Here is a 12,818-nt window from a genome sequence, read left to right as displayed (position 1 = left end):
CACACCAGTATATCGTTGCTTTGAACCTCAGTAATGACCCAGACCTCACTAACCCAGGTAAGTCTTGAACTTGAAGCAATTCTTTGTCAGCCTTCCAATGCTGGGATTACACATCGTGTCCTGGCTTTGCTTGTCATGCTTACAGTGTAGTTCTCCGCATTACTGATGTTTGCCCACAAGAGCCCACTGCCTTCAGCCTTTTCTCTCGTTCTGTTTTATTGATTTTGGCTTTTAAAAATCTCATGTTCCTTATACTTCCATTAGGAGAAATTTAGCTTTTGAGGGTAGAATTGATATCACTGATTTTGATTATTTCCATTCTGCTGGTAAATATAAGCATTTCAAATGATAAAACTCCCTCTAAGGATTGCTCTAAGCTGACTCACAAATTTCTGAATGCATTATTTGATTGTATATCATTTCAAATTCTTTATTTGTTTTATCAGAGTGTTTGGGCTTAATACTTGGATTTACAAAATCTTTAATTTCTAAAGGTTTATATATTTTCCAGATCTTCATTGGTATTGATGATTCATTAAATTTCACTTATATGACATTTAGAGGGCATTTTCTTTAAGATTTCAATATTTTGAAAAAAAATTAAGCCTATTTTTAGATCAGTCTAAGATCTAATGTTAACATTCTCTCTGTCCTTATGTGGGTTGTAGTTGTAAAATGTAGTGTCTACGTCAATTGGGTCATCTATGATGTTATGAAGATCTTCTACTTCCTTACTGAGTTTGAATACATTTATTATATCATTTGTTGCTTATATGTTATTTTGGGTAAAAATTTTTCTTGAATTCTGAATGGGATTTTTAATGCTCATCAAAATTTATGTTGACTTTTTTCTTCCTTTTAGTGCTGAATTTCAGTATGTTATTTCATTATCTACTGACTCTATTATGTTGTAGAATTATCTGCTCTTTGTATTATTGTCGTGTGTGTGTGTGTGTGTGTGTGTGTGTATAAAATATCATGTTTCCTGTTGCTTGTCTTGAATATATTTCTGTTTAGTTTGATATGCCTATATTTTTCCTTTGTAGTTTGTCAACTTAGAGGGTTGAAGTGACATTATCAAACACTAATAATTTTATATTCCAACAAATTAGATAATTCATTATATCTTTAAATATATTTCCTTATCATTATTCTATTCCTTGTCTTCACAAGCCTTCAGTTCCATGCAAGTTAGACTTTTGATATTGACTCAGAAACTATAGAGGTTCTGTTTATTTTAATTTTCATTTTTCTATGTTGGATTGTATGATTTCTATTGATTTATCTTTGAGCTTAGTGACTCTTCTGTGATTTATAGTGTTTGTTAATTCCAATACAGATATTATTCATTTTAGCCATTGTATTGTTCCATTTAAGCTCACAATTGGCTCCATTTAAATTAGAAACATGTTATGTTACCAACTAAAGATTAATGAGTATTCTTGGGTTGAGAGATTAGAGTATTAGAAAAATTTAATGGGACTCATTTTTAGTATTGCTCAAAAAAGTCAAGAAAAAATGTGATTATTTGAGTTTCTTACAGGAAAAAATATAGAAATGTAAACAATAATATCACTTTGATTATACTTCACACATTTTTGGTGTGAATATTAGTGTTTGCATTTTAATATTTATGATTAATTTTACCTTTATTGATTCTTGTTTATCTGGTGGTGTACTTTTTGTGCCTTAAATAATAATTGTTAGCTCAAGGTACTTTTAAATGTTTGAATGAGATATAAAATTCCAAACAATAAATCAAAATAAAATTTCTTTAGCCAATTCATATCTTTTGCAATGGCTTTAATTCTGCAGACAAGGAAAGCATTGTGCAATGTTGATATATCTCATAATGGTTTGAAGTGTCATATCTGCTTTATTGAAGTCCTTAACCTTGTTTTTATATAATGAATCATGAAAGCATAGGGGTGAATAATCCAGGTGTCTAGGCCTCTAGCAAATGCTAACAAGTCTAAGTCAGATTGGGTATAGTAGCAGGATTTTTAAAAAATAGTAGTTTTGTATCTACTTTGACTCATGAGAAAAGTCTGGAGCCATGCTGTTTAGCTACTACATCCTTAGTTTTTCACACCAGAAAACAAAATCATAATGTAACTGGAGGAGAGGCTAGGAGCGTCTCATCTGTCTATTGCTATTAGATTAAGTGTAGCCCATCAAAGATTCTTGTTTGACTTTTCAGCTACCCCATGGCCTTGATGCATATCTGATCTTATCAATGTGAGAATCTTGTAATTGAATACAGATGAATAATTTCTATCCCAGTGGACATGGTCTAATGAGCCTTAACGATCTTAAAGGAGAGATGTGTTAAATACCAGTTGGCAAATAATGATTCTCATATCACCTTCAGCTGTGACCTTAGAATTAAGATAGCTGTTCTTTTGAAAATGTGATTCAGTGAACACCAGTTTGAGAAAAGGGATAGGAAAAACAGGTGGGCGGGTGGACATGAGTGTATAAATGTGCATGAGTAGGCTCGTTTTCATACAATAATAGTAATAGTAGCTTTGACATGTGAAGCAGATTCAGTCATTCTAATTGATGAACCCTGCAACCTGGAAATACAAGTACATTGACAACACGTTCCTCAAGGGTGGTTCGGACATTACATTGTCCTAGAAATGCATGGACAACTAGGTCCTGACCTAATGAGTGTCCAACACAAGTGCTGTCTTGAATTGAATAAGGAGAAGAGATGTCCAGAAGGGCATCTCAGAGCTTGTGATGACTGCTTCTTACAGGGTTACCTCCTCCCATTTCTTTAGTCCCGGCACTCGGTAGGCAGAGGCAGGCAGATCTCTGTTAGTTCGAGGCCAGCCTGGTCTACAGAGCGAGTTCCAGGACAGGCTCCAAAGCAATACAGAGAAACCCTGTCTTGAAAAATGAACCAAAAAATGCTTAACTCTGTATTAATTTAGAAAACATCTTCAGTGGGAATTTTATCACCTTTAACTTTTGTGATATAGAGAGATAGTCCCCTTTGTGTTACTTTTATACAAATAATTGTACTCCCCTGCTGCTAATAACTGTGTGTAGAAGGGTGATATGTTCTTTCATCTCATTTTCCCCATTTTATTTATTCTATACATCTCTCCTCCACACTCTTTCTTCTGGCTCCAGGCAGGTAATATATCATCTTAGGGGTCTTAGTTGAGCCCAAGGGCTGTTTATTGTTTTTAGCATCTACTACTCCTTGCTGGAGCTTATTGTGTACTCCCTCTTCTAGGATTACTACATTTTTAGTTGCTGCAACAAATTACCTGGTGCTGGATACTATATTAAAAAAAAAAACCACAGGGTTATTGAGTTCTTATTTTTGAGGTCATAACACACGATGTTGGCCTCTAGGGAGTGTCTTCTAGCCGTATTATGGAATGTGGGATGACATGATGTGAATACTTGTAAGAGCCAGAGATCACTGGGTAAGCTAGGGAACCCGAGAGATTCAGGGGCCGGGCTTGTTTTTGCTGTAACAGCACGCTGTTGTGGAAACTCACCAAGGCCCCTTGAGGGACCTCCCTCTCTTCTGAGAGCAGTGCTCCCAGTGACCTGTCTTGTACTAGGTCCTGCCTTTAAAGTTCACCACTTCAGATGGAGAACCAAACTTCCATCGCAGGAACATCGTCATTAAACTAACAGCATTTCTCAGAGATAGTGTAATAAGTATTAGCCAGCTTTTATGCAAAACAGACTGTCTAGCCTAGCATTTTCTGTAGAACCTGCTGTAATGGTGTCATTATCCAGTACATTAGCTGGTGTGTGTGTGTGTGTGTGTGTGTGTGTGTGTGTGTGTGTGTCAGGGGTTATATGCTTGAAATGTGGCTAGTGTGATTAAGAGACTACATTTTAAATTGTGTTTAATTTTAGTTTACTTTAACTGCCATGTGTGCTTAGTGGCTAGCACACCGACTAGCAGAGCAATTGCCAAAAACTTCGTAGCATCAGAAAAGGTGCTGCAGCAAATGGATTCATCACTCAAAAATGTCTCTTTTCTCTCCTAAGCCAGTGGTACTTAGAAGTGATACAATGACACTTTGATAGATGTTAAAATTATCACAAAACGAGGAAGAATAAACATCTACCTAAGGCATTTAGAAGCAACAAGAAACCAATCTCTATCTATACCAAGTTATACATCGGATTTATAGCTATATTATCCATTACTTTCATGAGCATTCTGGGAATTGTGTCATTTTCACTTCATGTGAGGAGAGAAACTATAGCATATCAATTAAAATAAACCCACAAAACACATTGCATGCGTGTACAGAATTCTCAGACAGTAAACAAGTATATAATAAAGAAAACTAAAAATAAATAAAGCCATATTCACAGAGATGGTAAGTAACAGAATCAGTGCTTAAACCTAGGTAGAATTCTCCATACTTCTGTCAAGAAATTCCTCCCACATGACCTTCTGGAATACTAAGCTTATTTCTGTAGATGTCACCTGGAAATAGGTTAGAAGTCAGGATTGTGTTCCCTGACACCAATTGCCTGATTTTAATCCTGCTTCTCCTTCTTACCCTCTGTGTAAACTTGAGTGCGTCATCTCATATTTCTGAAGCTCGATTTTTCCCATTTTAATAGGGATAAGGTGCATGAGGGTTCAATAAATGAACAATGCCTGCTCCATTTTGAACCATATAAATTTATCATTATCGTTGTTTTTAATTTTAAGGAGACTGACTTTTAGGTTGGGATGCCAACATGATAATGATATTATTAGACACAATGGAGGTGTGGTCATAATTTTTTTGGTCTCAACTAATAACTCCCACTTTTAGGAATGAGCGCTGCTCAGTCACTTTGCAGTCCCCCTAACTGAGATTATAAAGTTTCAGAGTTCGCATGCCATGCCTATTCCTCATATCTTTGCCTTTCCATGTTGCTTTGAGAGATGTCGCCTTTGGTGTCTTTGATTGCTTGTGAATGCTGAGCGGTGACAAGCACACGCACAGCTGGAAAGAGCTATAAGATTTGCTGTTCTGTTTTCCAGCTGGGAATTATTGCCATGGATACCGGTATCAGAGGGGAATTGGGGAGCGCTCTACTTGCCTCCTCCGCCTCTGACATCTGTTTCTGGCAAGGGCAATAATGAGTATTGCTGCTACCTTCATATCAAATGGGAGGCTGATCCCTTCCTGCTTCCCCACAGATGTCCTCTGCACAAGATGCCAGGTTTGGCCAGAAGGACTCCTCCTCTGACCAGAACTTCGACTACATGTTCAAGTTGCTGATCATTGGCAACAGTAGCGTGGGGAAAACATCTTTCCTGTTCCGCTACGCAGACGACTCCTTCACATCGGCGTTCGTCAGCACAGTTGGGATCGATTTCAAAGTAAAAACTGTATTCAAAAATGAAAAGAGAATCAAGCTTCAGATTTGGGTAAGTGACTTTGAACTGACACCATCCTTCGTTCTGGAGGTGTTTGTTGGACATACAAGTGTGCAAGTGAAAAACACTGTGCTTTCTTCCTTCCCCCACGGGGTCCTCGAACTTTGATTTCTAGCCTTTTTGCTGTAGAACATTGTGTTTTAGAAAGGGCAGTGGTGCCTTTGAAGATACTGACAATGAGAATGACGAATACCTTGCTGTCATGTGATGCTATTCAGCAACCCTTAGAGAAGAAAAAAAAAAAAATCCATGCTCTTCATGCTGGTGGCTGGTGGTAGGGAGAAACTGTGATGGGAGTTTGATTCTGCCTTGACCTGTGTGATCTTGAGCAGGTCTGTGACTCCTTCTGTGGTTGTTTTTATATGATGTACTTAAGCAATACGTTTATATCTAGCTTTTTAGGGCACAGGGGTCAGCATGTCTCATGCACTGTAGAAGAGAAGACAATAGAAGGTAGGAAAAAGTAGAGCTACTTCCTTTATGAAGAACACAATGGCTTTATAGTTTATATCCTTAGTGTTTCGGCTCTAAATACCATGTTTGTATACCCAAATAAAAGGAAGCCCGCTCAGTGCATGAAGATCAAAGGTTGCCTAACTGCACTGTAGGCATGGATTTAGAAAACCACAGAGTGAAAAAAAAGAAAATATGTAAGTATGTGAATAGCAAATTCAAGTGATGTAAGTGGTGAAGAAACTAAGATACCAGATTACATCAGAGAAATTTATGTAGCAAATGTCTTACACGCATCACAGTATAGTCACAGATGGAATGGTTCACTAGTCAATTTTGAACTCCCTCCTGCCACTCAAATTGATTGAAGCAATAGACGTGTACTTCCCATGAAGTATTTTCTCCCTCCTGTGGAGACAATACCTTTTGGTACTGGTACATGGCTGATCTTCAGGACTCAAGCCTTTTCAGTTAAATACGGAAAGCCAAAGAGACACAAATCACAGACTGGCATTTAGACTCTTTTTAAAATAGAACAACCCATATTCAAATGTTTATATAAACTGCATGACCTTTAACCATCTTAAAGGCTTAGGGATAAAATTTAAAGGTGTGAGTACATACATGGGCAGCTGTCTAACAACAGATTATGACTGCTTCACTAACTCTAGAATCTTCTAGGTCCACATAAAAGCTCAATAGTTCAGCTCCAGGCTTAGTGTCTCCAATACTCTACTGTTTCCTGAAGTCATTTTCTGGTGCAATGTGTGTGTGTGTGTGTGTGTGTGTGTGTGTGTGTGTGTGTGTGTGGGGTGTGTGGGTGTGCTTGCTTGGGAACTTGTCACCTTCAATGAGTCACCGGTCATACCTCCTCAGTGCACGCAGATAAAAAAGTGGGGTTCATTGCTTCCCATTTGGGGCCTGTTTCATTCTCTTGCTTCCAGGCAATTGCAGTCATAGGATAAATTTCATATTCAAGTTTAAGAAAGCTCCCTTAACTTTCAGGGGATTTGACAGGTTGACAAATAAATTCATTTCGTAACCACATGCCTCTTAACTTCATGTTAGTAAACTTCCTGCTCATCAGGCAGACAGCTCCAACTCTCTTTCTCTCTTATAGATATTTAAAAATGATCCTTGTAACCATTCAGACAATACACTAACATGGTGTGTTAAATTTTCTTTGTGATCACTGATAGTGTCTTAATCTAGGCTGCTGACATGTTACTTGTTGAGGTCTAACATTATCTTTAATACAAAGCTGATATATTTTTTAAAAAATAGAAAAAATGTTTTCTTATACTTATGAAGATATTTTCCTTAAAATGGCGCTGTTTCCTTGGCCAAAGAAAACTTGTCCCTGTTCTTGGGCACTAAGGCTTGGCCCTGCCTCTTCTCTCACTTCTGGTTGATGATGCATCACATGAAGCCAGACAGAGCCCAGCTCAGACTCCGCAGCTCCTCCAGCTGTCTGGCCTCCTCATGAGTCCCAATTCCTGGGAGTTCCCTGTAGCCTCTGACAATATTCTCAGAATCATCTCTGATTTGGCAAGATGCATCACTTTTGGTGAAGTTGATTTTGTCTTCACTGGTAGCCCAACGTCGTACCTCATTTCAGAATTCCCTTGCTTGGTTGAAGAGAATCCCCTCCCCTCCAAAAAACCAGTCACATAGAAGCTTTTAACTAGTTTAATTATTATATCTTCATGATTGAAACAATCTTGTTGGCTGTGGGGAACATGCCTATAATGCTAGCACTTGGGAGGTTGAGACAGCAAGATCGTGAATTTGGGGCTAGCTTGAGCTACAAAGTAATACCATCCGTCAAATTAAAAAAAAATCACAAAACCCATGATTCTTAAATCTTCCTAAGCCAACCAAGCAATAAAGCACCATGCCATTTCTTTTTGTTTGGATCTACTGGGGACGCTTAATGCAACTATGCTTTTAGGGTTGTGAAAATTAGCTTTACATTGCCATGTGGCATCTGGTATTCTGTGTGGAAAACATTCAGAAGAAGTACTACAGAAAGGTTTTGTGTTTACTGAATGCGCACTGTGGTTGAGAATTTAAGACACGGAGAAATTAGACACTGCTGTAGGTAAACACTCTGCGGGGTAAATATTATAAGGGACTAACAGTTGCGGGAAAAGCCTTGGCCTTGTCTTGTCTCTTTATTCTCCCGATGATCCTACTTTGAGTTTATTATCAGATCCCTGAGGGATCTGAAAATGACACATACCAAATAATCACCTCCAGGTCACACATGATGAGTGGCTAAGGGGATTTTCTACCACATTCTATTGTTGCATTATTGACCCTCACTGTGGTGGTAGACTTTCACAATGACAGCAGTGATAATCTTGGCCCATGTATCCCAGTATACTGAAGGTATTCTGGGAAGAGTTTGATTATCCTGTTGGACTGAGGTTTGGGACAGAGGTATAATAAGAAGCAATATTATGAAGGTATTCCTGTGATAACTTCAGGGATTCCTGTTTTACCCTCGAAGTGCAATGGAAAACGTTTAATTTATGTAGTTATTACTGCTTATGAACACTGACAATTTATTCGGGAGGATATTTGACACTGATGGCTTGACATATCTTGGTGGTCTAAAAACCAATTTACTGCTCTTCACGGCCTATTTTTACACACATGTTAATGTGTAATTAATTTACTGAGACAAAATCTACATCACCTCACCAGCTTACATATTTCAAGTAAAAGAATTGAAGCAGTTTCACAGTCTGAAAGGTACTGAGGATCAGTCGACTGCACTGCGTCCTTTACCAGGACAGCTGACGATACTGTGACTCTGTGAGGTGCTGGATAATGCCCTGGGGTTTTCAGACATTGGGGTGGCCATCCAGAGCAGTAGGCAGCACACATTGGACAAGGACATCAGCCAAGGTAAGGACTGAACTCAGACAACACTACCAACTTCACCCATGATTCCCAATGAAATACGCTAGACACAGGCAAATCAAATGAGGCCAGACTTCAGATAGTATTTTTACTGCATCAAGAGGGCGGGGCCTCCACCGGAAGAGAAGGAAGAATGACTCCTGCTCTTTCTCCTTGAGAGTTTGCTTTCTTTTTATGTACTGTGTGGGATTTTTCTCATGCCACAAGCTGTTGGATTTTCAACAGCTGACCATTAAAATAAAGCTATTTAATAGCTAAGAGAAACGCGGGCCTGCCTTGCTGGACATCCTATACCTCTATTCTAGGGAATTTCCTTACCACCTTGAATATACCTGTTTAGAGATGTATCATCCTTCAGTTGTGTTCACTTACAAATTTTGAATTTTATTAGCATATTCATAAATCCTTTTACTATTAATCACATTAGCCTTTCTTATTGCAGTTTCATTTCATTATTCTATGAGTCTCAAGTTAAAAATAATTCAATGTTTCAGGGATTCTAAGTGTTTGAGGTGGCTCTCTCTCTTCAACATATGCTTAATGCTATTGGGCTCTCATCTCATATGGCAGATGAGGGTACTATGTCCTTCGGAACTAGCAGCGTTCATGATTCCCACTTTTGTCGTCATTCTCCGGGTCCCGAGCTTTTGCTTGACTCTCTTGAGCCCTTCCTTTTCCCACATTTCTAGGATTTTGAATGAGAACGGTCTCTGAAAGGAATTGGACACTTAGATCGATGTCGGTGGTGACATTTGGGGGACGTTATTAGAATGTGGAGACTTGGTGGAGACAGTGATTATGGTGGGCTTTGAGAAGTTCCGGTTTGTTCTGTCTGGTTTCTGCATGCGATTGGAGAAGTTCCGGTTTGTTCTGTCCGGTTTCTGCATGCGATTGGAGATGTGTCCGTTTTCTGCTCTTGCCACCTGCTGCCATGACTCCCTGCACTCACGAACTCTTTCCCCCAAAACCACAACCTCAAATAAACTCTTCCAGAAGCTGGTTTTGGCCATGGCACTTTATCAAAACAACAAAAGGCAAATAGAATGCTATTCATGATCTCTGGACTGCTGTGAGTTGTTGGGAAATATGTGTGGAGTGTTCCGATACCAGGCTGTCCTCCAGAGCTGGGGACATTGCCCACTGAACAAGGGCACCTTGAGGAAGCTTCTGTCCAGCCAGACCTCCATGGACACTCCTGGTGCTCTTGTTCAGATATTTGTCTGTTCTCACAAGAGGTCGGTTTTTACTTTTACAAAGGGACTGTCTGCTTGCCAACCATTTATATACTGTTCTGAAAGCAACAAAGAAAAGTCTAGTTTATAAGTTACTTTATATACTAGTAACTGTGCTCAAATCTATGGAGGAGATGGTACAGACCTATCAAGAAAGTGATGGTGGTCCTGCTTCTGATTGGAGGTCATTTTGAAACATGCTTTATTGTTTAAATGTGACAAGGTCAAGAGAGAAGATGACTCTGCCCATGGAGAGAGAGCATGTTGTACCCAGTGATCATAAGACAATGGGACGTGGTTGCTCAATGGGAGGGAGAAGCAAGTGCTCGCAGAGAATTAGGAATCACCATTACAGTCTGAAGAGGGGGTCACGATGAGGGGCTGTGGGAAGAGCCTCACTCGAGATCTCTGCAGAAAAGCACAGGGAAGGAACTTAAACCGGTTTGGAATTGTCTCGTTTGGATCTTTCCAGCAGTCTGTGCGGTATTGGGGCTTGCCTAGTGGTCTGGCTGACAGGGCACAGGAATAGAGGCCCAGAGTACAAGAGACACACAAAGGCGATGGTGCAAGGTGAGCTCTGGACTGGCTGTTGGTTTGCGGTTGTAAAGCATTGGTCCGTACGTTTCTGGCTTCAGGGTTGCCTGACCTAGAATTGCACTTTCTGTGAGTGAGGTTTCAGACAGAAAGGAAAATTAATAAAAGGGAGGGAAATACAGAGGGAGACTTCCACTGTCTCAGAGGCTGGACGTCCAAACACTCTCACGGGCTCCGTGTGTTTATGGGTCTTGTTATTTGTAGACCTGGAAAACTGGGTTAGGGACAGAGACAGCACATTGCTGACAAACCCTTATTGGTACCCAGTTAAACTAATTGTATTACTTATACTACTTTTTAGCCCAGTACTGAGTTATAAAGTTTCTCTCTCTCCCCCTTCTCTCTCTCTCTCTCTCTCTCTCTCTCTCTCTCTCTGTCACACACACATACACACACACTAGAATGACTTAATTCTAATTAAATCTAATTTTTTGAAATCTCTGTCTTAGACTGGAGCTTCCATGTAGACTTGGTGGTCTTTAAACTCTTAATGCCCCAGTCTCCCAAATCCTGTGATTACAGGTGTCTGTTACAGTGACCTCTCCAGGCTTTTATATATAGTCCTGTTTCATAGACAGGGGAAAACAAAATCAGAATGATAATATCCTTTGCCCAAGGACACTGATGAGATATGCTAACATCCGTCTTTCAACCTTAGCACTACATTAAAAGCCCATGTGTTTGATCACAGGATATAAATGAAGTCTGGGGGGGGCAGGGTAAGATCTGACTCCTTGGGACCTCCAATGTCAGATTTTGCATTTCTTAATCCCCAGTGACTACTTTCCTGCACCATGCAATTGCTCATTATCGTTCTTGCCTGTTCAAAGAAATTCCTAGTCCTGGGAGGTAGGGGATCAGTTGTTCTGCTTAGAATTTACTATGAGACTACAGGAGCACGTTGCGCACTATCTGTTTTGTGTTTAAAACAGATATGCACAGCAGAAGGGAGTGAGTAGAACACACTCAACCGGCTCCTTTCCTTCCCGTTTCTGGAATGCTCGCTGCCACTGCTGGGGAGCACACATGCAACCCGGGGTGTGTGCAGGGAATAATTGCGGGGCAACACTGGGAGCGAATGCCTGGGCAACAATAGCCAGGGCCCCAGCCTTGCGTTCAGTGCTCTCTTAGCCCAGTCTTTCTCATCAGTTTGAGGCTGGTCTTCAAGGCTTCTAGTGTATTTTAGGAGCCAACATGTTGTCTGGGCAGACGGCCTCCTTGGGAGTATCACCAGAGTCAGTGGCAGCTGCCAGGGCTGTTCTTGCTGTTGCCATTTGTATGCTCTTTTCTCCATCACATTTCCTTTAAATTAGCACTTGCTGTCCCGGGGAGATTGGGAAAGGCCAGCTTTCATTTTTGTCTTTTCTACCGAGAGGAAGCTGTTGTGTGTGAAATGTCAAGACGCATGAAACCATTCACTCTGTTGGTGGCTGAAGGCAACATCCCTGCGTCCCTGTGTTCAAACCAATTTCCAGCACTGACAAGATACAGAAGGTGGCACAGTCCTTGTCCTGCCCTAATCTGGCCCGGCTGCTACAACTGAAGGCTGGGAACATCTGAGACAGAAAGGGTTGCCTGGTGGGATCAGTAACCGTTGCTGGTAATGGAGGGTGAGTGGCCCGATGGCAGAGGCAGGGATTTTGGAGTAGAGTGGCCCAGGTTCTAAAATCTGCTTTATTCTCAGCAGCCGGGTGACTTAAAGTCCTGAGTCATTTCGTTTGGGCAATGGTGTGAAATAGCACACAGCCCTTAGGTGCCAAATGTCTGATCCCATAAGGATTTGTGTTTATTTCAGTCTAAGCCTGAAGTAAACACTCAACAGACGTCAGTTTGCTTCTTTTCTAAAAATGGCACATATGCCTCCTTTAAAGCCTTTGTACTTGATTTAGTACCTCCATGGTGTCTAATGCTTTCTGAGAGTACAGTATTAAAGGGTGTATGGGAGCCATGACTGGGCCCAACTGTCTGGCTGGGTTATAGGTACCATTTGACATTGTAAAGAACAGTGATACACCTGACCTAGTCTTGGAGACTCTGAGCACCTTCGCTGTGGCTCTCTCTACCTGAGATGAGAACTGAGAAATGAAACAAAAAAAAAAATTATTTGTTCTTTCATTCATTCATTCATTCATTCATTCATTCATTCATTCATTCATTCAGTGTTTACGTGCACTGTAAAGGAACTTGGAATC

At 40.3% G+C, this 12,818-nt stretch overlaps 1 protein-coding gene across 2 annotated transcripts in view; it reads left to right on the top strand.

The window, feature by feature from the left end:
- Window positions 1–12,818, top strand: part of Rab3c (RAB3C, member RAS oncogene family) — a 170,462-nt gene that overhangs the window by 5,397 nt on the left and 152,247 nt on the right. For both annotated transcript variants that reach the window (XM_051182913.1, XM_051182912.1), the window contains exon 2: window positions 5,180–5,410. In XM_051182913.1, the coding sequence (XP_051038870.1) occupies window positions 5,180–5,410 (231 nt within the window). The remainder of the gene's footprint in view (window positions 1–5,179; window positions 5,411–12,818) is intronic.

This window comes from Phodopus roborovskii, unplaced genomic scaffold (genome assembly GCF_943737965.1).
Source record: "Phodopus roborovskii unplaced genomic scaffold, PHOROB, whole genome shotgun sequence".
In the NCBI taxonomy this organism is placed as follows: Eukaryota; Metazoa; Chordata; class Mammalia; order Rodentia; family Cricetidae; genus Phodopus; species Phodopus roborovskii.
The sequence above is the reverse complement of the archived record's forward strand: the minus strand, read 5'-3'. Positions and strand labels throughout refer to the sequence as shown.